Source organism: Saccopteryx bilineata, chromosome 11 (genome assembly GCF_036850765.1).
Source record: "Saccopteryx bilineata isolate mSacBil1 chromosome 11, mSacBil1_pri_phased_curated, whole genome shotgun sequence".
Lineage (NCBI taxonomy): Eukaryota > Metazoa > Chordata > Mammalia > Chiroptera > Emballonuridae > Saccopteryx > Saccopteryx bilineata.
The window spans coordinates 20,004,034-20,029,811 of NC_089500.1; the positions used below are offsets into that span (position 1 = coordinate 20,004,034).

The window sequence follows — 25,778 nt, forward strand, 5'->3', positions numbered from 1 at the left end:
GGCAGGGGTGCCCCCTTTCACCACTCTTATTCAACATAGTTCTGGAAGTCCTAGCCACAGCAATCAGACAAGAAAAAGAAATAAAAGGCATCCAAATTAGAAAAGAAGAAGTAAAACTATCATTATTTGCAGATGGTATGATATTGTATATCTCAGTCAAAAAACTACTGGACCTGATAAATGAATTCAGCAAGGTGGCAGGATATAAACTTAATACTCAGAAATCAGAGGCATTTATATACACTAACAATGAACTGTCAGAAAGAGAAATTAAGGAAGCAATCCCCTTCACCATTGCAACCAAAAAAATAAAGTACCTAGGAATAAATTTAACCAGGGAGATTAAAGACTTGTACTCAGAAAATTATAAAACACTGATAAAAGAAATCAGGGAAGATACAAACAAGTGGAAGCATATACCATGCTCATGGTTAGGAAGAATAAACATCATTAAAATGTCTATATTACCCAAAGCAACTTATAAATTCAATGCAATACCAATTAAAATACCAATGACTTACTTCAAAGATATAGAACATATTCCAAAAATTTATATGGAACCAAAAGAGAACACGAATAGCCTCAGCAATCTTGAAAAGGAAGAATAAAGTGGGAGGTATCACACTTCCAGATACCAAGTTATACTACAAGGCCATTGTACTAAAAAGAGCCTGGTACTGGCATAAGAACAGGCATATAGATCAATGGAACAGAACTGAGAACCCAGAAATAAACTCACACTTTTATGGACAACTGATATTTGACAAAGGAGGTAAGAGCATACATTGGAGTAAAGACAGCCTCTTCAACAAATGGTGTTAAGAATATTGGACAGCTACCTGCAAAAAAATGAAACTAGACCACCAACTTACACCATTCACAAAAATAAACTCAAAATGAATAAAAGACTTAAATGTAAGCTGTAAAACCATAAGCATCTTAGAAGAAAACATAGGCAGTAAGCTCTCTGACATCTCTCGCAGCAATATATTTGCCGATTTATCTCCATGGGCAAGTGAAATAAAAGACAGGATAAACAAATGGGACTATATCAAACTAAAAAGCTTCTGCACAGCTAAAGACAATAAGAACAGAATAAAAAGACAAACTACACAATGGGAGAATATATTTGACATAGCGTCTGATAAGGGGTTAATAACCAAAATTTATAAAGAACTTGTAAAACTCAATACCAGGAAGACAAACAATCCAATCAAAAAATGGGCAAAAGAAATGAATAGACACTTCTCCAAAGAGGACATACAGATGGCCAATAGGCATATGAAAAAATGCTCAACATCATTAATCATTAGAGAAATGCAAATTAAAACCACAATAAGATATCATCACACCGGTCAGAATGGCACTCATCAACAAAACAACACAGAATAAGTGCTGGCGAGGATGTGGAGAAAAGGGAGCCGTCCTGCACTGCTGGTGGGAATGCAGACTGGTGCAGCCACTGTGGAAAACAGTATGGAGATTCCTCAAAAAATTAAAAATCGAACTGCCTTTTGACCCAGCTATACCACTGTTAGGAATATACCCCAAGAACACCATAGCACTGTTTGAAAAGAAGAAATACACCCCCATGTTTATGGCAGCATTGTTCACAATACCAAAGATCTGGAAACAGCCCAAGTGTCCGTCAGTGGACGAGTGGATTAAAAGTTTTGGTACATATATACTACGGAATACTACTCAGCCATAAGAAATGATGACATCAGATCATTTACAACAACATGGATGGACCTTAATAACATTATACTGAGTGAAATAAGTAAATCAGAAAAAACTAAGAACTATATGATTCTATACATAGGTGGGACATAAAAATGAGACTCAGAGATATGGACAAGAGTGTGGGGGTTACAGGGTGGGGGAGAGAAGGTTGGAGGAGGATGAGGGAGGGGAGGGGCACAAAGAAAACCAGTTAGAAGGTGACAGAAGACAATTGGACTTTGGTAATGGGAATGCAGCATAATCAAATATCAAAAAATAAACTAGAGATGCTTTCTCTGTACATATGTACCCTGATTTATCAATGTCACCCCATTAAAATTAATTTAAATTTTTTTATTTTGTTGATTTTAGAGAGACAGAAAGAAGAAGGGGATAAAGCATTCATTCGTTCCACTTAGTTGTGCATTTATTGGTTGCTTCTATATATGCCCTGACTGGGGATCGAACCCACAAACTTGTTGTTTTAGGCCGACACTCTAACCAACTGAGCTAACCAACCAAGGGCTAGGATCAAATCTTTTTATTATATTAGGACTTTTTTCCTTTCTTACTACATTAGTATTTGTACCAAATGGCGTAAAATCAGTGGTTATTAAAAACTGCAGGTACATTGCCACAAATCTAGGCAGTTGACCTCTGGGAACCAGACAAATTACATTCCGGTGGGGTGGTGGTGGTGCTGGTGGGGCCTCAGGGGAGGACATGGTGAAGCGGGTTGTCAAAGCAGATTTCAAATCTACTCTGGTCCAGCCACTTCTCACCAGATGGTCAGGCCACCATTGCTTGTGGCCTGTGGTTGCTCTGGACTAATTCTGCGCGATGAGAGTGCTCTTGTAAAGGTCCAGAGGCTGAACCGTGGCAGGCCTGGCTGAGGAGTGCGAGTGGCAGAGTGGTGGGCACTGATATGGACATTTCCCTCACAACGAAGACATCCTGCTTCGGGAGCACCGTTAATACACGCGGAAGGGAAAAGTGAAAAGGGACTGGCAAAATGAGTGCGACTTGATGTACGTAGTATTATTTCAGGAGCAGCCGCTTTCCTTGTGAACTCTGCAGACAAACTGCCGCGTAGGGAACCGACCACCGAGACAGCGCGGCCCCAGTGGAAGCCTTGTGCTACTGAGGAGTCAACGGCCTCGGCCATCTTACGGAATTGGATTCGAAGATGATAGCATTTGTAACGAAGCCGCGCAGTAGGCGAGGCCATATTGACTCTAACTTAGAGTCCGTACGATCGGTCACCGTACGGATTCACCAACAAGGTGGCGGCGCCCTCAGGAAAGCAGCATCAGGGGCGGCCATGTTTCCTGAGAACGTATGGATTTGGCCGACATACGGCCCCGCAATCCAGGATGGCGGCGCCTAAAAGGCAGTCGGGGCTTTAGCCGGGGCGACCACTCACTTTTCGCGCAGTTGATGCTCTGGGCCTGCGCACTAGGAATACGGTGTCCCGGAGGCGCGACGAGAAGCGGAAGTAGTAGTGTGCGGCTTTGCAACCGCCGCGGACTCGGTGGAGTGGTTTGTGCAGGTTGCTCGGTTGCTGGCGGGGGTCGCGAAAGGGTACGCCGGGAGTTGAGAGATGGTGAGTACTGGGTCCAAGGAGAGCGTCGGCGGTAGAGGTTAGTGGGGTTGGTAACAGTGGGGTCCGTCGGCAGACGCGTGGGGGGTCTCTGGTGAACCCTAACGGGAGTCTGTGGGCAAAATTGTGGGGGCGTGTGGGGAACTTCATAGGGCTCTGTGGGCCACATAATGGGGGTTCGATGGTCCGATTTTTCTCTGATGTGTGAACCATCTGGAGTTCTGTGGTAGCCGTTGTTGAAGTCCGTAAGGGAAGTGAAGTGGGGACTCCTGATGGAAGTTCCTTGGGGTCCGGCTGAGGGAGTCTTCAGGCGGAGTGGTGAGGGGTTTACGACGAGCCGTACTGGGCCGTCCGTGGTGCGCCAGTGCGTCCGAGGGGAACCGAGACAGGAGTCTGTGGGTAAATCAGACGGTGTTTGTGAGAACCTGCGATGGGGACCTGTGAGGAGCTACTCTGGGGGCGATGTGGGGTGAGTGGTAGGTGTTTTAATGAGCCTTTATGAGTGTGTGGATAGATGTTAGGCTGTCAGCCTGTCCCATAAGGGTGTCTCCCATACTTACGGGAGGTGTGGGACAGTGATGGCGGTTTCTAAGCGGAGTAATGGGACCTCCAGTAAATGATGGGGTGGGGGCGTCTGTAGGGGACCATAATGGAGAGGTATGTAAAGAGCTATGTCGGGAAGCCTGTTGGCACAGTGTTGGGGTCTGTGATGAGCCGTGACTGGAGTTCTCTAAGGAGCCATAATGTGGGGGGATCCCACAGGAGGGGGATGGTTCAGACCCAGAGCCTCCAGATGCTGGGGAGGACAGCAAGTCGGAGAATGGGGAGAATGCGCCCATCTACTGCATCTGCCGCAAACCAGACATCAATTGCTTCATGATGTGAGCCGAAGGGAGAGGTGGGCAGGGCTGACACCTGTCAAGGTTGGGTGAGTTTGATGGGTCCAGCCCTTCACCTCTCCACCGCTCACCCCATCCTCTGCAGCGGGTGTGACAACTGCAATGAGTGGTTCCATGGGGACTGCATCCGGATCACTGAGAAGATGGCCAAGGCCATCCGGGAGTGGTACTGTCGGGAGTGCCGAGGTGAGGGGTGGAATGGACAGGGTAGGCAGGCGGGGGTTAGGAGGAGGAGAAGGAGGAGCATAATTGGAGTCTGGGTCATGGGGAGTAGGGATATGTATCTGTGAGCAGAGTGATTGTTCTGTGTTGAACTGTAATAGAGGGTTCCACCAGGGGGAGCGAGAGCAGTTGGGTGGAGTAGAAAAGGAAAGAAGAGGAAGAAAGAATTCTGGGACCATTCATATCCCCCAATACCAACCCACCCTGGCCCCACACTCTGCCCCTTAGAGAAAGACCCCAAGTTGGAGATTCGTTATCGGCACAAGAAGTCACGGGAACGGGACAGCAATGAGCGAGACGGCAGTGAGCCCCGGGATGAGGGTGGAGGGCGCAAGAGGCCTACCCCGGATCCAGACCTGCAGCGCCGGGCGGGGTCAGGGACAGGGGTTGGGACCATGCTTGCTCGGGGCTCTGCTTCGCCCCACAAATCCTCTCCACAGCCCTTGGTGGCCACACCCAGCCAGGTGAGTGGCTGCGGTGGCTGGGATATAGGTAACATGATCCCATCTCAGGCCCTACTTGGGTTCCTGATTTGTGTTCCGGGTCCGTTCCCTCAGCATCACCAGCAGCAGCAGCAACAGCAGCAGCAGCAACAGCAGATCAAACGGTCAGCGCGCATGTGTGGCGAGTGTGAGGCCTGTCGGCGCACTGAAGACTGTGGCCACTGTGACTTCTGCCGGGACATGAAGAAGTTTGGGGGCCCCAACAAGATTCGGCAGAAGTGCCGGCTGCGTCAGTGCCAGCTGCGGGCCCGGGTGAGCATGAGCAGAGCTGGGCAGGGTCAGGTTAGGGGGCGCGTGTGTTCAGGAAGAGCTGACTGAGGCTGGGATTGGTGGGCCAGGTGGGTTGGGGCCTGATGACGTATAGATAGGTGGAAAGGATCCTGGCCTGGCTTGCGGAATGGGGCATGATCAGGTAGGCTGGGCTAGCAGGGGTCCCCCAACCCCAGGTGGGCAGGGTAGGATTAGGGGTTTCTAGGAAGTCGGGCATGTCAGGGCAGGTGGAGCAGGGCTGAGCATGTCCTGGCTATTGCGGTGGTGGTGCAGGTGTACCTGGGGAGACAAGGTAGGGCTAGCTGGTGGGGCCAGGTACTTGTTGGAGGGGCAAGGGCAGGGTCATCCTCCGTCCACCTGGGGCTGACCTGGGCCTTCCTCCTGCCGGCACAGGAATCGTACAAGTACTTCCCTTCCTCGGTGAGTCCAGCCTCCCAGGGTGGGGCGGGGCATGTGGGCAGGTTGTTCAGGGCATGTCCTGAGATTCTGCCCCCCAGCTCTCGCCAGTGACGCCCTCAGAGTCCTTGCCAAGGCCTCGCCGGCCGCTGCCCACCCAGCAGCAGCCACAGCCGTCACAGAAGCTGGGACGCATCCGTGAGGACGAGGGGGCAGTGGCATCATCAGTAGTCAAGGAGCCACCTGAGGCTACGGCCACACCTGAGCCACTCTCCGATGAGGACCTACCACTGGACCCTGACTTGTACCAGGACTTCTGTGCAGGGGCCTTTGATGACCATGGCCTGGTGAGCAGGCAGAGCAGCTCGTGGTGGAAGGGTGGAGGTTACAGAAGCAGAGTACCCATAATGAAAAGAGAAGAGGCCAAGGGTATAAAGGCTGATTGGGAACTGAGTAGGTAGTGGCGTAATCGTGAGTGGGGCAGGTGGGTCAGTGTACGCCTTGTTTGTAGCCCTGGATGAGCGACACAGAGGAGTCCCCATTCATGGACCCTGCGCTCCGGAAGAGGGCAGTGAAAGTGAAGCACGTAAAACGCCGAGAGAAGAAATCTGAGAAGAAGGTGAAGGAGAGGGTGGAATGGCTGTGGGAAGGGAGAGGGCAGGGGCTGAATGGGGTGAGGGCCAGAAAGGGATGGAATGCAGGGGGAAACAGGACTATGGGGCTGATTTCAACTCCACCCTGTCCTGACCTGTCTTGTGCCATAGAAGGAGGAGAGATACAAGCGGCATCGGCAGAAGCAGAAGCACAAGGACAAATGGAAACACCCAGAACGAGCCGATGTCAAGGATCCTGCATCGCTACCGCAGTGCCTGGGGCCTGGCTGTGTGCGCCCTGCACAGCCCGGCTCCAAGTATTGCTCAGACGACTGTGGCATGAAGCTGGCAGCCAAGTGAGTCATTCTTGCAGGGTTCAAGGAAGTCTGGGTGTACAGGATGGGGCTTGACAAGATCCGTCTGTATGTCTGCCAGCTACGTGTCCACCATTCAGTCAACCCAGCACCTATCTGTCCGTCCATCCATCCACCATTCAGTCACTCAACTGCTAGTCCATCTGTCATTCAGTCACCTGTTTACTTAACCTTTCATCATTTAGTCGCCCACCCTTCCTGCCACCTTTGGCTCACCTAATCTTGTTACTTGCCACCTTCTACCTGCATCCACCATTACTTCCTGCAGCCGCATCTACGAGATCCTCCCCCAGCGCATCCAGCAGTGGCAGCAGAGCCCCTGCATTGCTGAGGAGCACGGCAAGAAGCTTCTTGAACGTATTCGCCGTGAGCAGCAGAGCGCCCGCACCCGCCTTCAGGAAATGGAGCGCCGATTCCATGAGCTTGAGGCCATCATTGCACGCGCCAAGCAACAGGCTGTGCGGGAGGATGAGGAGGTGAGCAAGCATGGGCACGGCAGTGCGGGGCCCTGCACCTGTTCCTGCCTGGCCTCATCATTCCTCCCATCCCGTACAGAGCAATGAGGGTGACAGTGATGACACGGACCTGCAGATCTTCTGCGTCTCCTGTGGGCACCCCATCAACCCACGTGTTGCCTTGCGCCACATGGAGCGCTGCTATGCCAAGGTCAGGTGTCAGCCTGAGAGGACAGGCGGTGTGGGAACATCACTGGGTCCTTGGGAGACAGATGTGTTGTGTGGGTGCTGTCGTGGGTGGGCAGGCAGCACACATCCACAGTGCCCTCCATTTGTGCTCATCCTTCCAGTATGAAAGCCAGACGTCCTTTGGGTCCATGTACCCTACACGCATTGAAGGGTGAGTGTGGGTGCGATGTGGAGTTAAAGCAGGGAGGTGAAGCCTGGGGTTAGAAGTAGAATGTGGGGGCAGGATATCATGATGGGCAAGGATAAGTGGGCCCCCTTCCTTCACTCCCTCCACTACTGTCTCTCTACTGCAAACCACCAGGGCCACACGACTCTTCTGTGACGTCTACAATCCTCAGAGCAAGACATACTGTAAGCGGCTCCAGGTGCTGTGCCCAGAGCACTCACGGGACCCCAAAGTAAGGTTTTCCCTCAATCCCCCATATTGTCACCTCTCCCTACCTCCCTGCCCCACATTCATCCCTTTCTTCTCCCTCCCCTCCTTCCTTTCTTTTTCCTACCTGACTATTTTCTTTTTTTTTTTTTTTTTTTTTTTCATTTTTTTGAAGCTGGAAACAGGGAGAGACAGTCAGACAGACTCCCGCATGCGCCCGACCGGGATCCACCCGGCATGCCCACCATGGGGCGACGCTCTGCCCACCAGGGGGCGATGCTCTGCCCATCCTGGGCGTCGCCATGTTGCGACCAGAGCCACTTAGCGCCTGAGGCAGAGGCCACAGAGCCATCCCCAGCGCCCGGGCCATCCCTGCTCCAATGGAGCCTCGGCTGCGGGAGGGGAAGAGAGAGACAGAGAGGAAAGCGCGGTGGAGGGGTGGAGAAGCAAATGGGCGCCTCTCCTGTGTGCCCTGGCCGGGAATCGAACCTGGGTCCTCCGCACGCTAGGCCGACGCTCTACCGCTGAGCCAACCGGCCAGGGCCACTACCTGACTATTTTCATTAGTCCATGTTCCCTGCCTCATCACCCTTTACTCATCTCCTTTTTCTTGTCTCATCATCTCCCACTCCTCCCCTTTCCCTACCCCTTTAGTCTCTGTTTCTCCCCTTTTCCTCTCCACTCTTCCCTGAACTCTCCATTCTTCCCCTCCCTCCTTCCTTTCTGGCCCCTCCCCATTCTTATCCTTCTTGCTTTACCATGCTCCCTTCATCCCCCATGCCTTGTCTCCCTGCAGGTGCCAGCCGACGAGGTATGCGGGTGCCCCCTTGTACGTGATGTCTTTGAGCTCACAGGTGAATTCTGCCGCCTGCCCAAGCGCCAGTGCAACCGCCATTATTGCTGGGAGAAGTTGCGGCGTGCTGAAGTGGACCTGGAGCGAGTGCGCGTGGTAGGTTTTGATGCTGGACGTGGGCAGGGTGAGGCAGGGCTTCCCAAGCTCCTTCTCATGGCTCCTTCTGCTCCCCTGGCAGTGGTACAAGCTGGATGAACTGTTTGAGCAGGAGCGTAACGTACGCACAGCCATGACAAACCGGGCAGGATTACTGGCCCTGATGCTGCACCAAACCATCCAGCACGACCCCCTCACTACCGACCTGCGCTCCAGTGCTGACCGCTGAGCCTCACACCTTGCAGGGGAGCTGCCTGGAATCCCCCATTTGTCTTTCTCCACGGTCCCTCAGTTTCTTCTTGTACCCATCCACCACTTGACTGCCCATCTGCCCTTACCAGAGGGTCTCAAAATTTCCTCCTGTCTCTTATCTATACTGTTTGTCTATTCTCTGTGCCTGGGTGGAACAGTGGAATCTGCTCACCCTTGCTTTTTCCCTGGTTTTGTTAATAAAATTTTGAAGAACCAAATTTTGGTCTCCAAACTTTCTCTAGTTTCATCTGAGTTCTCAGACCCCTGGGATAGATGAGCCAGTACATGTTTTGAAAGGCTGTGAGTATATACAGGTGGTACCCACTAGGTGCAGGTCCCCCCCTTGGGCTGTGGGAATATGACCTGCTGAGGGAGAGCCCAGTGACCTACATTCACAGCCTCTCGTTTTGAGACAGTGAGTATACAGTTAGAACTCATTCAATGTGTGGTTAATTTAGCGACACCTGTGTAAGCGTTCATATTCTCCAGATCAGAGGTATACTCACAAAATTTAGGGGATATTTCAAAATGAAAAGCTATAAAATATCCCCTGATTTTTGTGAGCAGTGTATATTCAATGATAGACACAAATTTCTCATAAACCCTTCTTTTGGGACATGTATGCAGCAGGAGTCCACTGACTTTGAGCCAGAAACTCCCCTCTGCCTTCTCGTATTGTCCGGTCCAGTCGGCCCAAACAGCTTGGTCTTTCGAGGATGGGCCCGCCCTCATCGGTTGGTTGAACGGACCTGGCCTGTTTACTTTCAGCGCGGTACCGCCCCCTTCCCCAGTTCCCGCGAAAGGAGCTGGGACCAGGGTGTGCCGTGAGCTGTCTCCGCGCGCTCCTGCAACTGTTCAGTGGGGAGGAGGAGAGAGCGGGACAATAGCCCGGGGGTGATTTCCGCAGGGCTAGAGAGCACAGGCGTGACCTAGGCGAGAGGTGGGAGAGGAGGGCTCCAGCACAGCCCCAGCCTTGGCCACTCCTCCTTCCCAGTTACTCCTAGTGAAGACCGCCTAAACAACAGCGCAAGTCCAACCCCAGTCCTCCACACCCCCTTTGGTTGGAGCTGAAGTGCGCAGGCGCAAATCAGGTGTGCAGTGTGGGGAGAAGGCGCTAGTTGGCGAAGGGAGAAGCGCAGAGGTTGTGTGTCTCCCATAGGGACGCAAGTATTTGGACTTCAGCGCGCAAGCGCAGCAGGTCCCGACAAGAGGCGCGCGCTGCTGCGGAATACAGTACGCAGGCGCAGGATCCTCCTTATTAAGGGCAATCTCCAGCAGTCATTAGTGCGCAGGCGTCCCTCCGGGAACGGAACCTAGGGGGCGGGCCCCGGATTTCCGGTTTCGGGTGCAACGAACGGCCGCGGCGGCGACAGCTCCGCTTGAGCGACTGCAGAGGAGGAAGAGGAGCTGGACAAGGCGGGAGTCACAGGGGAGACCCTCGTCATGGATCGGCGGACTTAGAGCTGCGAGAGTTACCGGCCCGGTGCCGAGCTGGTGAGACAGTCGTGGGGGTGGAAGTGGAGCGCGCTCAAGCGGAGGATGGGGAAGAAGTGAGGGAAAGATCGCTGGCGGAGAGGGCCTTCAGGCCGATGAGTGGGAGGAATGGCGGCGTCAGAATATTGAAGGGGAGGAATGGGGAGATTTAGGCGGAGAACGGAGAGAAATGGGGCTCTGAGCGCTGACAGGGTACGTGTCGTGATCTTGGACGAGGACTTAAGAGGAATGAGAAAATATCCGAATGCTGTGGGGAGACATTTGGGCCTCCCAGATTAAGGAGAGGAAAATGAGTATTCAGAACCCTGAAGGGGATAAATGAAGCCACCTCAAGCAGACGACGGAGAAAAATGGGGACATTGGGCTGCTGAAAGAGAGGCAGGAGGTCTCTTTTAGAGGACGAGGAGAAATAGGATGTCAGAAGGCTGACAGGGATGGAATGGTCCTGGGACAAAAACAGAGGAGTGAGGGGGTGTTTCAGAGCGTTGAGGGGAGAAATCCGCGCCTTTCGGGCTGATGAGAGGAACGGGGGATGAGGACGCTGAAGGGAAGGAGCGAGAGAACTTTTCAGCTGGAGAAGAGAGGAATGGGGAGGTTCTGGGGCCGAGATTGGGAAGGAATTGTGGCTCAACGCTGACGGAGAGGGAAAAGGGGCTGGGGAATTTCACGCTGAGGAACAGAAGGAATGGGAGTCTGTTCAGGTCAGGGATATGGAGGGGACTCGGGTAGAGAACACAGGAAATCAGGGCAACACCGAGGTAACCGCCGGATGAGGACATCGGAGGGAAGGAATGGGAGAGTTAAAAGACTGAAAAGAGAAATTGGGGACTCCTGGGTCAAGGAAGAGAGAAAATGGGGATAACGACACTGACATATAGTGCTGGGACCTCAGTCTGAGGACGAGCGGAATGGGGCCTCTTGAGCTGAGGATGGGGAGTAGGAAGGTCTCGGTGACAAAGGGGATGAATAGGGGACCTAAAGGACAAATGCAGATAATGTCCAGGCCAGGGCCAGGGAGAAATGAGGAAGAATGAAAGTTTCTTAGGTTGGCATTGGGTAGAAATGATGGGCTTTCAGGCTGAGGATGGGACAGAATAGGAATCAGGACATTGGGAGTGAGGAATGAGGACCCTCTCCTTGGGTTGAGGATGGGGCTGCTAGGTCAAGAGGATGAGGTCTCAGGATAGGGAAGACTTGGTGGGAATGGGGGTTTTCTCTTTATGGGCCAGTTGCCTGTGGCAGGTTCCAGATCTTGGTCCAGTATTAATAGATACTAGTGGTATGTGTGGTGTGGGGCACTTGTTACTTCCTAGCACGTCAGTTTCTGCCATTTCCCCCTCCATGTTGCAGGCCGCTGCTCCTTCCTGTGTCCCCCATGGCTGAGGAGTGGCTGGACTGCCCAGCCCTGGGCCCTGGCTGGAAGCGTCGTGAAGTTTTTCGCAAGTCAGGTGCCACCTGTGGACGCTCGGACACCTATTACCAGAGGTACTGGATGGGCTGTGGACAGAGTTGGGGTAGAGCTGAGCCTGGTTAGGCAGAGTAAATTTAAGGGGTACAGTTAAATGCATGAGTGAGGCTAAAACTGCACATTTGACCCTCATTTTTACCAGGGTCCATATTTGCAAATTCGCCTACTCACTAAAATTTGTGACCCCAAAGTTATCACTCAGCTGTGCTTTTATGGTCATTAGAGAAAATGCACAGAGCAGCAAAAGAATTTAAGTCATCTGATGCACATATTCCCAGGTTGAACGAGGCCTTATTTCAGCACTGTGTTATATTATACAAGTGCTTTTCATTGTCTACTTAGTGCCGTGTTTTTCTCATTTTTGTGCTGTTTGCAATGGCCTCCTAAGTGTGGTGCTGAAGTGCTATCTAGTGTTCTAATTGCAAGAAATCTGTGATGTGCTGTAGGAGAAAAAAACATGAGCTTCGGTCACATCCGAGTTGTAGTGCTGTTGGCTGTGAGTTCAATATCAATGAATCAAAAGTCTGGTACATCTACAAAAAGAAGAGAAAATTGCCAACTTATACATGCAGCTGCTCCAGAAAGTGCTAAATCGACATCTATAGTATGTGATGAAGCTAAGGAAAAGGTAGCAAACTGGCCAAATTTGTGGATCCGTGTGATGCTGACCATTCAATAAAGACAAGTGTAGTGGACAGCGTTATGAAGCTGAAAGCCAAAGAGGTTGACACTGGTGTTACCAAGGTTTAGGAAAATGTTAAACCTACTGCAACTAGTGCCAGCTGTTCACAGTGAAGGTGATACATTGTGAAAAATGTTAAATTGGTATGCAAAGCAGGTTCTGAATATTAGGAGTCTGGACGATTTAAAAAAATACCTGCTAAGTGTTATGTGGGAAAACAGGTATATAGAAGAGTAGATTTTTAGTGCTGAGGAGACTGGTTTGTTTTACGGGGACACTGGCAAAGAAACCTGTATAAGGCAGATGGACTCCAGAGCTCCTGGCTTTAAATCATTCAAAGACCATGCATTTAATTACTTGTAAAAAGAATATGTTAAGTAGAATGTCTTTGAACAGAAATAACACATAAAACAAGGTTACATAAATCAGTTTACCAAAATGTTGTAACCAGAAGCTTGTAAGAACCCACGGTAACCTGTAGTTCCACTAGGAGCAGTGGTTCTGAATTCACTAATTCAGTGTTAATGGTGTCTTTATAGAACATAACTACTGTGAATAACAAAACTTGATTATAATACATAAACATACATATTTATAAGCTGTTTACACTTCAGCATTTAAGATATTTTAAGATATATTAGTGATATACTAGTTATTAAATTTTCTACAGTTTTCCTGGAGGAATATAATTACATTAAAATATTTACTTGAATTTATAGATTTTAAAGAGAGAGAAAGGGAGAGAGAGAAGAACATCAATTTGTTGTTCCACTGATTAATGCATTCATTGGTTGATTCTTGCATGTTTTCTGACCAGGGATCGAACCTGTAACCTTGTCATTTTGGGATGCTGCTCTAACCGAGTGAACTACCTAGCCAGGGCTATAGTTACATTTATTTATATTTAGTTGTACATTTATTCACATATTTATAATGTATAAAACTTTCTACATTTATAAAATTAAGTACAGTTATAAAGAACTCTAAAGGATCACAGATTTTGCCCTAATTAGGACAAGAAAACAAGTGAGTTTGTCAGTTTTGTGGATGCTGGTAGGAGATATGAGATTCCTGGGTCAGAGATGAAAGAGTTTTTTACTCATAGCAAAAGCAATATCTATCCAGAATGACATAATTTTTGTGCCATTTCCCTGAATGCCAGTTCCCAGAGGGTGACGTGAAGAGGCTAACTTAACTAGCACCTGCACATGCACTGGGTTATATTGTAAGAAAGAAACCCTGAGCTTAGGGAATCCAATCTTTTGTAATGTTTAGGATAGCAAGGATGTCTTCCCTTTTCTCTAGGAGACCCTTTGTCATATCTTCCAAGGTTGTTTGCTGTGCAAACATCCTTGAAAAGATAGTTAATAGCAAAGGACATTTTGTGCCTTTCTTGCAAGACATGCAGAAATGTAAGAGACCTGTGGAATATTTTGTCCTGCCATCAATTACTTACACATTATTTTGTATGCAGTTGCGTTTATTTATTTACACATCTATTTGTTTATTTATATATGTTTTTATATGCACATTTTAAAACATTTGTTTCTTACATAAGATTTCTTGTTTGTATATTTAGTATAGACCGTATTTCTCCATGCATAAAACGCACCCTTTTTTGAAAAATTTGGGGTCTAAAAACAGTGCATCTTATACAGTGATTATAGATATTTCTACTTGCATTTCCCGCTTTTTACATTTGTTTGTCTTTGTGGTCGTTTCGTACTTGTTACCAGTATATTACGGTAGGTTACGTTTTGCCACGTTCTGCCCAGAAATGGCTCAGAAAAGATTTTTGTACAGTGCTGAATTCAAGTTAAAAGTGATCCAGTTTGTATAAGTAAATGGAAATCTTGCTGCTGAACATAAGTTTGGTCCTCCTCCAACTGAGAAATCAGTCCTAGACTGGCTGCGGGAAGAGGATACCCTACTGAAAATGCCTCGGCAGAAGAAGGCCATGAGAGGCAAGTCAGCAAAATGGCCTGATTCAGAGAGGGAATTGAAGATATGGATTGAAGAGCAAAGGGCAGTTGGAATTCCTGTGTCCACAAAAATGGTTCAGCATGAGGCAAGAAGAATTGCTGATGAAAAAGAAGTTACTGATTTCAAAGGAGGACACAGTTGGTGCTTCAGGTTCGTGAAACGGAATGGACTAAGCATGTGTACACACACCAGACTTGCTCAAAAGATGCCTGAAGCTATGAGCAGAAAGTCCTTGAATTTCATTGTTTTGTCATTCAATTTCAGAAGACATGTTAGTTTGAGTTGGGACAGATTGCAAATGTGGACGAAGTCCCCCTTCAATTTGATGTCCCAAGTAACAACTGTTGATAAGAAGGGGGTGAAAATTGTAACTGTGAAGACAAGTGGACGTGAAAAGAGCCATTATATAGTTGTTCTAGCTTGTGCCAACGGAACCAAGCTGCCTCCTATGCTGATTTCCAAATGCAAAACAATGCCGAAAGAAGACATTTCTTGAGGAGTGATCGTCCACATTTATGACAAGGATTGGATGGATCAGGATAGGATGAAGATCTGGTTTGAGAAAGTTTGGAGAAGGAGACCAAGTGGGCCCTTGCGCAAAACTGCCCTATTGGTGCTTGATCAGTTCAGGGCACACATAACAAAAAACACAAAGATTGCTCTAGAGCAGAAAAACAAAACTTGCTGTCATACCTAGAGGCTTGACATCCCAGCTTCAACCACTTGATGTCAGCATTAACAAACCCTTCAAAGCTGCCATGAGAGACGAATGGAACCTATGGATGAAGTCTTCTGGGGACAATTTGACACCAGCAGGAAGAGTGAAGAAACCAACTATAGGAGAAGTTTGTACCTGGGATACATATCAAGATCCTGATATGTATCAAAGATCCTGGGATAATATCAAGGTTGAGATCATTGTCAAGTCGTTTAAGAAGTGTTGCATTTCAAATGCCGTAGCTGGAACTGAGGATGGGGTAGTATATGAATACAGTGCTTCATCATCAGACACAGATAAGGACGAGCTAATGGATGGGAGATTTGATAGTGATGAGGAGTTGTATGAATTTTATGATGAATAAAACTTGAATTTAAAAACTTTATGTAATACTTTTTTTTTTCTTCAAATTTAGGGCTCCAAAATTAAGGTGCGTCTTATACATGGGAGTGTCTTATACATGGGGAAATAAGTAATGCTAATACATTTACATGTTACTTAATGTATTTGTGTTCCCATTTGTGTTTATTTTTACTTATATAGAATATCACTAGTAGTATATGTTAAATATACACATTCATTTGCATTAACATTTTTAAAAATTTTATTTGACAGAGTCAGAGAGAGGGACAGACAGAAAGGGAAAGAAATGAGAAGCATCAATTCCTCATTGCAGCTTCTTAGTTCATTAATTGCTTTTTCATCTGTGCCTTGACCAGGGGGCTACAGCAGAGCTAGTGACCCCTTGCTCAGGCCGGCGACCTTGGGCTCAAGGTCCAAGGTGGGATCAATGTCTATGATCCCACACTCAAGCCGCATGAGCCTGTACTCAAGCTGGCAACGTCGGGGTTTTGAACCTGGGTCCTCCGTGCCCCAGTGCAACACTCTAGCGTGCCACTGCCTGGTCATACTGCATTTATATTATTTCCTAATGTTTATATACTTGCTAGTATTTTTTCACCTTTAATATTCTTGTTATTCAGGGTTAGTTAGGGTAGGACCTGGTCAGGCAAATCCCAAGGCATCTTCTGTATTCCACCAGTTTTGGAGGCCTGTTCATAGCCCAGTGGGAGGGTTGTGTGGGTGACATGGCAGTGGTTCCGCCTGCATACCAACCCTTCCTGGCCTGTCCCCAGCCCCACAGGAGACAGGATCCGAAGCAAAGTGGAGCTGACCCGATACCTGGGTCCTGCGTGTGACCTCACCCTCTTCGACTTCAAACAAGGCATCCTGTGCTATCCAGCCCCCAAGGTACACTGTGTTAGGTACCCAGACGCAGGGGTGACTGAGCCACCTGTCACCCACCCCCTGACCTACATTCTTCATGCCCTTGTTCTCATCTACAGGCCCCTTCCTTGACTCTCCCCAGCAAGAAGCGGAAGAAACCTTCAAAGCCAGTTAAAGCTCGGAAATGTCAGGTTGGACAGCAAAGGGTTGAGGTCAGAAAGGAGGCCCCAGGGAATGAAACCAAGTCTGATGCTAACACAGTCTCAGCTTCGCTCCCTGCTCCTGGGTGAGTGTTGGCCTAAAGTGAGCCAGGTGGGTGAAGGCTGTGGTTGGGCATGCACTCAGGGACCCACACTCATAGTTCTTATTCCAGGTGCTGTGAGAACTGTGGAATCAGCTTCTCAGGGGATGGTATCCGAAGGCAGCGGCTCAAGACATTGTGCAAGGACTGCCGAGGTGAGTGGTCCCTAGAACACTGGGAGATAAGAGCGAAAACAGGTCCGGTATCAGGCTTAGGACTCCATTGTCGGGCTAGAGGTCGGTGGTGGATGTCAGGGTAGAGGTAGAGGCATTGGATGAGGTCAGATATCTGATGTTCCCTTTCCACTTCTCTTCTTACTTCTCCTTCCCCTAGCGCAGAGAATTGCTTTCAACCGAGAGCAGAGGATGTTTAAGGTAAGCACAACCTGCCTCCTCATAGGTGCGTGGTCGGAGCAGGATGCGAAGGGAGCTAGTGGAGGGTCTAGAGGAATGGTCAGGAATCCACAGGGTGAAAGTCATTTTGTAGGGATCTTGCCACAGTCAGCGGACTGGAATGGGAGTTCATGGGGTGTTAGTAGACATAGTGATGTGGTTAACAGATACAGTAGACATTGTGATGGCCTCAGTGATAGTGGCTAATCAATAATTATCAGATACAGTGGTGAGGCAAATGGGGGAATAGCAGACCGTGATGGGACCTGATGTAGGATCAGCAGACGCTTGAGGGGCAGTGGTCCTAGAGTCATTCTGCTTGAGCCTGTGACCCTGCCCCACCCCTTCCTGGCAGCGTGTGGGCTGTGGAGAGTGTGCGGCTTGCCAGGTAACTGAGGACTGCGGGGCCTGCTCCACCTGCCTTCTGCAGCTGCCCCACGATGTGGCTTCGGGGCTATTCTGCAAATGTGAGCGGAGACGGTGCCTCCGGATTGTGGAAAAGGTGAGCTGGGCAGGTGGGGTGGATCCAAGGCTAACCCTAGCCCCTGGCCCTCTTAGCCCTGGCCCCGTGCATCATGCCTCTGGCCCCCCCACAGAGCCGAGGGTGTGGAGTGTGCCGGGGCTGTCAAACCCGAGAGGACTGTGGCCATTGCCGAGTCTGCCTTCGCCCTCCCCGCCCTGGTCTCAGGCGCCAGTGGAGGTGCGTCCAGCGGCGCTGCCTACGAGTGAGTCAGGCTGGAGGGGCCGGTGCTGGTGGGGCCAGGGCTGGGGCAGAGCTCATTCTGCTGTTAAACTTGCTGCTGTGCTGCTCCCTCCCAACCTGGCCTTACCTCCTCATGTTTTCTTTTTTCCTTCACCTCACTCTCACCTCCCGGCCCTACCTTCTCTGCCCCTGTCTGCCAGCACCTTGCCCATCGCCTGCGTCGCCACCATCAGCGATGTCAACGACGCCCTCCCCTAGCTGTGGCTCCCCCTGCTGTGAGTGCCCCTTCCTACACTGCCTGTCTGTTCCATGCATGCTTTCTCCTGGGTGGGAGGGTCCTATATCTGCCTGGTGCCACCAAGCGTAAATTAAATGACCTTTCCGGGTTTCTCCTAGGGTAAAAAACATAGTCGCCGCAGGGGAGGCTGCGACGCCAAGAAGGTTGCCCGACGGCGTCCCCGAGCCCAGCCATTGCCTCCGCTTCCCCCGTCGCAGCCTCCAGAGTCCCCAGAGCTGGTGAGGCTCTAGAGGGCAGGGGGAAGGCACAACCCTAATCTTACCCAGTACCCACCGTGACCCCCACCCCATTTGCCTCTGCAGCACCCCAGAGCCCTGGGCCCCTCGCCACCTGCCGAGTTCATCTATTACTGTGTAGACGAGGACGAGCTAGTGAGTGGCCCCATCTCACCTGGAAAAGCCTAGATTCTCCCAGGATACTTGGTTAAGCCCAAAGAAGCACATGCTGCAGTGGGCCTAATAGAGGAATAGCAAGGCACAGTGACAGGTCCTAGTGTAGAACAAGCAGACAGTAGGGGGGGACTAATACAGGATCAACAGATGCACTGATAGTACCTAATGTCAGGTGAAGCAACATTTTGGTGGGGCTAAGAGTGGAAAAGCTGACGGTGACTAGAGTTCGCGTAGGATGAGCGGATGTGGCAGATATGATGATAGTTGACAGAGGATCAGAAAAACCCAGCTGGAAGTGAGGCGATCAAAGACATTGTCTTAGTAGCTAGTGGAGGATTAGCAGGTAGAGTGATGGCTACTATGTCAGAGTAGCCACAGTGCTAATGGTATCAAAAGCTGTCTAGTACAGTGATAGTGTCTGACATGGGAGTGCAGACACTGAGGTGTGACTAGGCTAAGACTACTGTGCAACCAGTTCCCTCCCATGGGGCTAGTGGAAGAGCAACAGGACAGTACTGCAGTAGTCCTAGTGACAACACCCCTGTACCCCCTGTTCCCCAGCAGCCTTACACGAACCGCCGGCAGAACCGAAAGTGTGGGGCCTGTGCAGCCTGCCTGAGGCGGATGGACTGTGGCCACTGTGACTTCTGCTGTGACAAGCCCAAGTTCGGAGGCAGCAACCAGAAGCGCCAGAAGTGTCGTTGGCGCCAATGCCTGCAGTTTGCCATGGTGGGTGGGGCAGGAAGGGCCTAGTGGGCAGGATAGATTGGGCCAGGTCCCCCAGTGCCTGTAAGTGTCAGATAGACCTGGTCTGTGGGTGGGCTGGCCAAATGGGTCCTGTAGCTGCAGAGGGGTGGCTGAGGGGTTTAGCAGGCATCGTGCCAGGGTAAATGAGGATCGTGGGTAGCATTGGCATGGCTAACAGGAGACCAGCAGGCTCAGGGATGGGGAGCTAGCTCATCTGTAAGCAGATTCTGTTGGTACTGAGGAGATCAGCAGGGTGTTGGTCAGGGCAGGGTGGTATGGTCAGGTTATTGCATCAGGTGGTCATTACACTCCACCTTTCCTCACAGAAGCGCCTGCTGCCAAGTGTCTGGGCAGGATCTGAGGATGGGGCAGGGTCACCCCCACCTTATCCTCGTCGAAAGAGGGCCGGATCAACTCGACGGCCCCGTCTGGGCCATACCCTGAAGCCCCCCTTGAGCACACCCACAGCCCGACAAGACCATGCCCAGACTCCAATGAAGCAGGAAGCAGGCAGTGGCTTCGTGTTGCCCCCACCTGGCACTGACCTTGTGTTCTTACGGGAGGGAGCAAGCAGTCCTGTGCAGGTGCCTGGCCCTGCCCCAGCTTCCACAGAACGCGTGTTACAGGTGAGGGCCCTGCCTTATCCTGCCCTTCCCAGCCCTGTCCAGCCTTGTTCCAGGAAGCTGGGACCAAGTCTGCTGCCACCCTCCTTCACACAGGAGGCCCAGTGCCCTGGCCTGAGTTGGGTTGTGGCCTTACCCCAGGTGAAGCAAGAGAAGGCGGATGCCCAGGAAGACTGGACACCAGGCACAGCCATCCTGACTTCTCCTGGATTGCTGCCTGGCTGCCCCAGCAAGGTGGGGGTCAGTGATGGGTGATTTGTGAGCAGAGTGATGGTGAGCCATGACAGTGGTTCTCTGAGCAGATTGACAGGTGTGCTGATTGCAACCTTTCCATGGACTTCCCCTGCCTTCCCCAGGCAACTAGCTTTGCCTGCTTTGCTGCCCAGCTAACAGAAAAATGTCAGTCTGTGAGGAATGGGAAAGGTTTGTGGACAGGTGGTTTTTCTGGTTCTGAAGTGTAATGGAATTGGGATTTGTCAGCTCAGTGGCAGGTTGGCTGATAGAGACTTTGCTCAGGCCGACCCTGCCTTTCTGACTGTTGCCCATTTCCCGCCTCTCCCAGGCAGTAGATCCAGGCTTGCCACTTGTGAAGCAAGAGCCACCTGACTCTGAGGAGGACAAGGAGAAGAGCAAGGATGACTCGGCCTCTGATTCCGCTCCAGAGGAGGAGGCAGGAGGTGCTGGCACACCTGTGGTCAGTGCTGGGGGACACTGCACCCTGCCCTGACCTAGCTTTTACCCCATCAGCCATGTTGACCCATGATGTTAATTCTTCCCCAGATCACGGAGATTTTCAGCCTGGGTGGAACCCGCCTCCGGGACACAGCAGTCTGGTTGCCAAGGTGTGCCCCACATAGTGAGGGGAGGGGCTGGGGTAGGTGCCGTCAGGTATGGCCCTTGAGTTTTAAGGAGCCAATATTTTGGCGTGGTGCAGTGGGACATAGCGGCTCCACAGCACTGTGCTGATCACAACCAGTGAAGAGGTATGTGTAGGCCGCTAGAGATTTCCTGAGGTCCAGGTCAGGGTTCACAGGGGTGGGGGGAGGGGTCACGGGAGAGGACTTGGTACCCTGTGATGAGATTAGAAAGAAGGGAAGGAAAGTCTGGTCTCTAAGGAAAACCAGCAGGGGTCAGACTAAATTTTTACTCAGAGACTCATCATTTAGGAGATTCAATGCTACCTCTAAGAAATGACTGGTTTGACTGGGCAATGGGATATAAGCAGGAGATCTGGGTCCACATGCTACCGTGTGATCTAGGACTGGTCCTGCACCTCCTGAGCATCTTCTGTGGCGGGGGTTAGGCTGTGTTTCTTGAACCTTTCCGGGGCCTGTTGAGGCTATTAAGTTTCAGCTGCTGTGCACAACTGCCCCTCCAGGCCTGGCAACAGGATGAAGGATAGGTACCTGTAAGGACTAGGGTGGTGGGAGGGCAAGTCCTGCAGAATGTTGAGGGACTCTGCCCAGAGTCCCAGACACAGGCAGCGTAAACTGTTGGTCTCAGCTCCTGGATCCTTTTTTTCCTACAAAGTAGTGTCTGCAGGCCAGAAACCCATCCATCTGCACTTGGGAAATTACAGAACAGAACTACTGATTGAGTCCCCGCTGGATATACTACAGCGTGGGAGATACAGCAGTGAATATAATGATTATGGAAGGCTTATCCTTCAAGAGACACAAGATTCCTGCCTTCAGGGAGCTTATAATCTAACTGGGGAAACAGTGTCCTTGTGCATGAAATCATTACATACAACGGAGAAGGTAATGATAAGCCATGTTGTTTGTAATGGAAGATTTTAGTAGAGAGAAGAGAGAGAAGGAATCATTTAAGGGGAAGTGGATGGCCGACATAGAATAGTAAGAAATGGTTTTGTGATGCTCCATGTTGCACATAGCAAACCTTATTCAACATACAGACCTACTCCCTCTTCTCTAGGTCTAAGGACCTTAAAAAACCTGGAACTAGAAAGCAGTAGACTGGAGGCTTCTGCAGACTGTAGGATTCAAGGTGAAATTTACAGACCGGTTTTATGAGAGACAACACTGATCCACTCAGAGGCTGGACCATAGAGCGATTGCCAGGGCTTGTGTAGGAGGCAGTAGGATCTGGAAAAAACAACCAAACCAGAGGAGCAGGCCTGTTCTATCCTTTAAGCTTATAGAGGAAGCAGGCAAGAAAGGAAGATAAAGTAAGAGTTGGTGCATCTGCTCCAAATGATACAAATCCCAGAAGTGTGAGCCTGTTAAGAAGTTTGGATGGTAGGGGTGGAGGAGCTGGGGTTGAGGGGGTGGAGGATAGAATTAGAGCTACCATAAAACAACCTGAACAAGCCATCTTCATAAATAATATTAAATGGCTTCTGGGTGAGACCTGGCAGTGTCTAAACATTTCCTCAGGGAGACAGCAATTGAAAAATGTAATGTGAATAAATAAGGAAAGGAACTGCAATTTGGTGAGTTCTTCCTTATGGATCCAGTTTATTTCTCAGAATGGTCTTTTGAGGAAGACAATTGACTTTGCCCGTTTTTACAGATGGAGAAACAGACTCGGAAATTAACTTGTCCAATGTCAAACAGTACTGATAGTGTCTAGAATCAGATCAGGTTGTAAAAGCCCTGTTCTTTGAGCCACAAACCTGTGATCTGTAACCCTGAGTTCAAGAATGTGTAGTATATATAGTAACAAGTTTCCAGCCACTCCAAAAACAAGGTGGATTCGCTTAAGAATTATAACAAATGCCTTACATTGCTGTTTGTAGCATGGTTTAGGGTTAAGGCATGCCAAGGCCGTGGGATGGGTTTACCTTGTCAGAACCCCTGATATCCAGAGACTGGGCTTTTCCTTTCCAGGCCTCTGGGGTTGCATAGGGTTCCTCAGACCCCAAAGAGCATCCTTTGCTACTGGCTGCTGTTCATTTTGCGTTTTCTTCACTCCTCCCAGTCAAAGCAGTCCGAAAGTAAAGCTGCCAGCCCAGCTCATCTTTCATGACAGCTTGCATCCCCTGCCCCTTGACATTTATGCTTGGTTTCTGCTCTCGCCCCTGTCTACTAGGAGTCTTGAGTTCCTTCCTCAATGTTTCAATGCTTTGCCTAGTGCTAAAAGTGCTAAGATATGTGATTCATTACTTAGCTAGCTTTACCAGGCCAGGACTGAGTGTGTGTCCCCTTACATTTTGTAGCTGTGTGCCTCCCTTGCGTTACTCTAGTTCCATCCCTCCAGCTTTAGATAATTCAGATGTAGATCAGCCATTTCCCTACTGTACTCATGATATACACCTCTACCACCCTCCTCTGCCTTTGATCCTGCCTTTGCCTCATCCTTCCTGTTTCAGCTGGAGTCAATTGGATAATTTTCTGCTATTGTTTTGCTCCTCCCAGAATCCAGCCAACCACATCTAGTATTCTGATAATTTTGACAGTGATGTCCTTAGTGAAATTTCTTTGATTGGTATTCTTACTGAAGAGAGTCTGGTTACCATGTGTATCAGGGTACAATTAGAAAAGCAGCACCACTAAAGATTTTATATATATATATATATATGTACGTATGTATATTTATATATATGTATATATGTATATATGTGTATTATTTTAAGGGATTTATTATAGGGATTTGACTATATGCAGTTATGGGAGCTGCTTAAACAGTCTCTGTCAGGCTGTTGTCTTTGCATCTAACGCTGGAGCTTGAAGTCTGCAGGGCAGGCAATCGAGAAGGCAAGATGGAAGTAAAGTGCGGGAGAAGAAGAAGACATTGGCGCCCACAAAGACAAGCTGGACCCCCCGCAGATGGCCTGGAACCCATGTCACTCTCTCACCACCTCCAACTTCGATGACGTGGGTGTCCTGCAGAAGAAACTGGTGCTCTTCACCACAGAGTTAAATATCATCTGGCCTAGGAATGTGAGAAGCTGAGGGAAGATCCCGGAAGGTGGAGCGGCTGCAGACCTGGCTGCTGCCCCACACGCAGGAGGCGAGCCAGCAGACAATGTGCGAACTGCAACAGTGCCTGGTGCTCCTGCACCAACCTTCAAAGTATAAAAACAATATGCTGCTGCTTCACTTCTGCCCTCCAGTTAACACGTAAAATGTTTCTTGTGGTCCATCCTAACAGGAAGTGTATAGGGAAGGGAGTTCTGGGAAACATAGACTAGTCAAGGTGACACATCACAAAGCCACCCTGCTATGAATCAGCTCCCAAGGGTCTCACTACTCACCTGAAGATAACTTGATAAAGCTACAATTGCTGGAATTGCAAAGCGGAAGACCATGGATTTCATGGTGACCCCAGCAAATACAGAAATTCTATCGAGCCCACCCAGTAAAAATGTGGGTATCAATAAGTTCTTTGTTATTCAAGTATTGAGAATGTGGTCCATGGTAGGCACTGAACTTAATACTGGGGTACAGGAATGAAACAGTCCATGCAATTTTGTTAAATACATCAATATGTATTTCAAATGGTGAATGGATTTCCAACTTTCGTGGAATTTAATGGTGGAAATATAGAATTCAGGAAACTACGAGGAGGGCAGCCCTTGTATGAACCTTGTTGGGGCACAATAGGAATTGGAAATAATATAAATAGTTTGTGTCTAAGCTGTTCTTTTTTAAAATTATTTTTAAATGATTTTTATTGTCCCATTTACTGATTTATGTATTTAGTGTATCTTTTGGGAATGTCTTGATGGTAACAGTGTTGACTGCCTCTGTGAAAGTGGGATAGTGGGTGACAAGATAAAGGGCAGGTTCTGCGCAAGGACCCTGGGCCAATCACTTCTCTTAGGCCTTCGTGGGGTTTGGTATTGGTTTGGCTGAAGGCCCAGGCTCGGCAGGCGCCACGCTGGGCCGGGCCCCTCCACCCTCTGACTAGACCCGCTAGGGGGCGCCGGGACCGCGGTCCCACCTCGGCTTGGGAAAGGCTGCCCCTCCTGGCCGGGGTGGCCCAGGGGCGTGGCCTTCCCTGGGCCGAAGGAAAAACAACTTCGTGCTTCACGTAGTGGTTAAAGCACACAAAGCCGAACCAGAGTTGAATTACGGGGCTCTTCCAGGGTGAGGCGTGCGGCATGACAAACTCAGGACCAACGCTTGGGACTGTTGAGGGTAGTCGGGTGTCGTCCAGGGGCAGTGTTCCCTGTCTCCAAAACTCATTTTGTCGGGACCCTCAGGGCTCTGAGGCCTCGGGGTTGCCCCAAGGCGCACTTGAATCTCAGCGGCTTTCCCCAAACTTCCGCGCCTGGCTGAGGGTGTTTTTATTCCCCCCCAAGGATGTGGCGTTCGGGGGTGGTTCCACCCAGACCACCCAGTGGGCCAAGCACCCCGTGGGACTTGAAGATAAAGGAACCGGCTGGCCCTCAGGACTCTGTCCAGGGAACAGAGACGGCCATCTAATTTCTTTCTTTCTTTGTTTCAGGCTACATAAACTCTTAGCAGTAAATGAACATGAGTATTTTACTGAGCCGCAATTGAAAGAAGAAGCATTATAGGAGGAGACAAAATTATTAAAAAGATTACTAAAAGAGAAGAAACATTTTGTGGCTGAAAAGCTGAACCAGCAATTCAGGAAATGGAATACAAATCTAGAAACATACCATATACAAAATCCGATATGGGTGGATTACAAATGATTAAGGAATGCTAATTTACAGTAAATTGCAGCCTTAAGATGGTATGCACAATAGTTGTGCTTTGGTTATTGTTACACAACAGTTACTAGGTACTCATTTTTGTCTATGCTCTACATATTCTAGTGTTCTCTGCTTGCCCCCACTTTACAGAGAGTAGCTAAGTGTCATTCTTAATCTGCTTTAAGACATTACCACCTTGCTCTTGGCTGGAAGTACAGCAGTGGCCTCCACCTTGTGCTGAGGGCCCCTTCTAGGTTCCCTGTCTGG

At 49.6% G+C, this 25,778-nt stretch overlaps 2 protein-coding genes across 51 annotated transcripts; both read left to right on the forward strand.

The window, feature by feature from the left end:
• The first annotated feature begins 2,656 nt into the window (after positions 1-2,656).
• CXXC1 (CXXC finger protein 1) lies at positions 2,657-9,075 on the forward strand. Of its 3 annotated transcripts, none has more exons than XM_066246949.1 (15): positions 2,657-3,325; positions 4,085-4,203; positions 4,307-4,407; positions 4,672-4,907; positions 5,001-5,198; positions 5,610-5,636; positions 5,714-5,959; positions 6,124-6,231; positions 6,380-6,561; positions 6,848-7,055; positions 7,135-7,245; positions 7,385-7,434; positions 7,585-7,681; positions 8,453-8,605; positions 8,688-9,075. In XM_066246949.1, exons 1-15 carry the CDS (start codon positions 3,323-3,325, stop codon positions 8,832-8,834), a joined length of 1,986 nt encoding a protein of 661 aa, XP_066103046.1. In that variant the 5' UTR covers positions 2,657-3,322; the 3' UTR covers positions 8,835-9,075. The 3 variants fall into 3 exon arrangements, with proteins under 3 accessions (XP_066103046.1, XP_066103047.1, XP_066103045.1); XM_066246948.1 differs by having other exon boundaries at positions 2,662-3,325; positions 6,377-6,561; XM_066246950.1 differs by lacking the exon at positions 5,610-5,636 and having other exon boundaries at positions 6,377-6,561.
• A 1,101-nt stretch (positions 9,076-10,176) lies between these two features.
• LOC136315199 (methyl-CpG-binding domain protein 1) lies at positions 10,177-25,654 on the forward strand. 48 transcript variants are annotated; one of them, XM_066246608.1, is made up of 18 exons: positions 10,179-10,351; positions 11,702-11,836; positions 16,339-16,453; positions 16,549-16,715; positions 16,803-16,885; positions 17,064-17,104; positions 17,478-17,624; positions 17,719-17,847; positions 18,026-18,100; positions 18,222-18,341; positions 18,426-18,494; positions 19,077-19,244; positions 19,589-19,888; positions 19,982-20,119; positions 20,448-20,579; positions 20,666-20,727; positions 21,821-21,892; positions 23,578-23,700. In XM_066246608.1, the coding sequence occupies exons 2-17, from the start codon at positions 11,727-11,729 to the stop codon at positions 21,858-21,860; spliced, it is 1,896 nt and encodes a 631-aa protein (XP_066102705.1). In that variant the 5' UTR covers positions 10,179-10,351; positions 11,702-11,726; the 3' UTR covers positions 21,861-21,892; positions 23,578-23,700. The 48 variants fall into 48 exon arrangements, with proteins under 48 accessions (XP_066102696.1, XP_066102705.1, XP_066102703.1 ...); XM_066246582.1 differs by having other exon boundaries at positions 10,194-10,351; positions 20,027-20,119; XM_066246577.1 differs by having other exon boundaries at positions 10,194-10,351; positions 19,080-19,244.
• Positions 25,655-25,778: the final 124 nt, after the last annotated feature.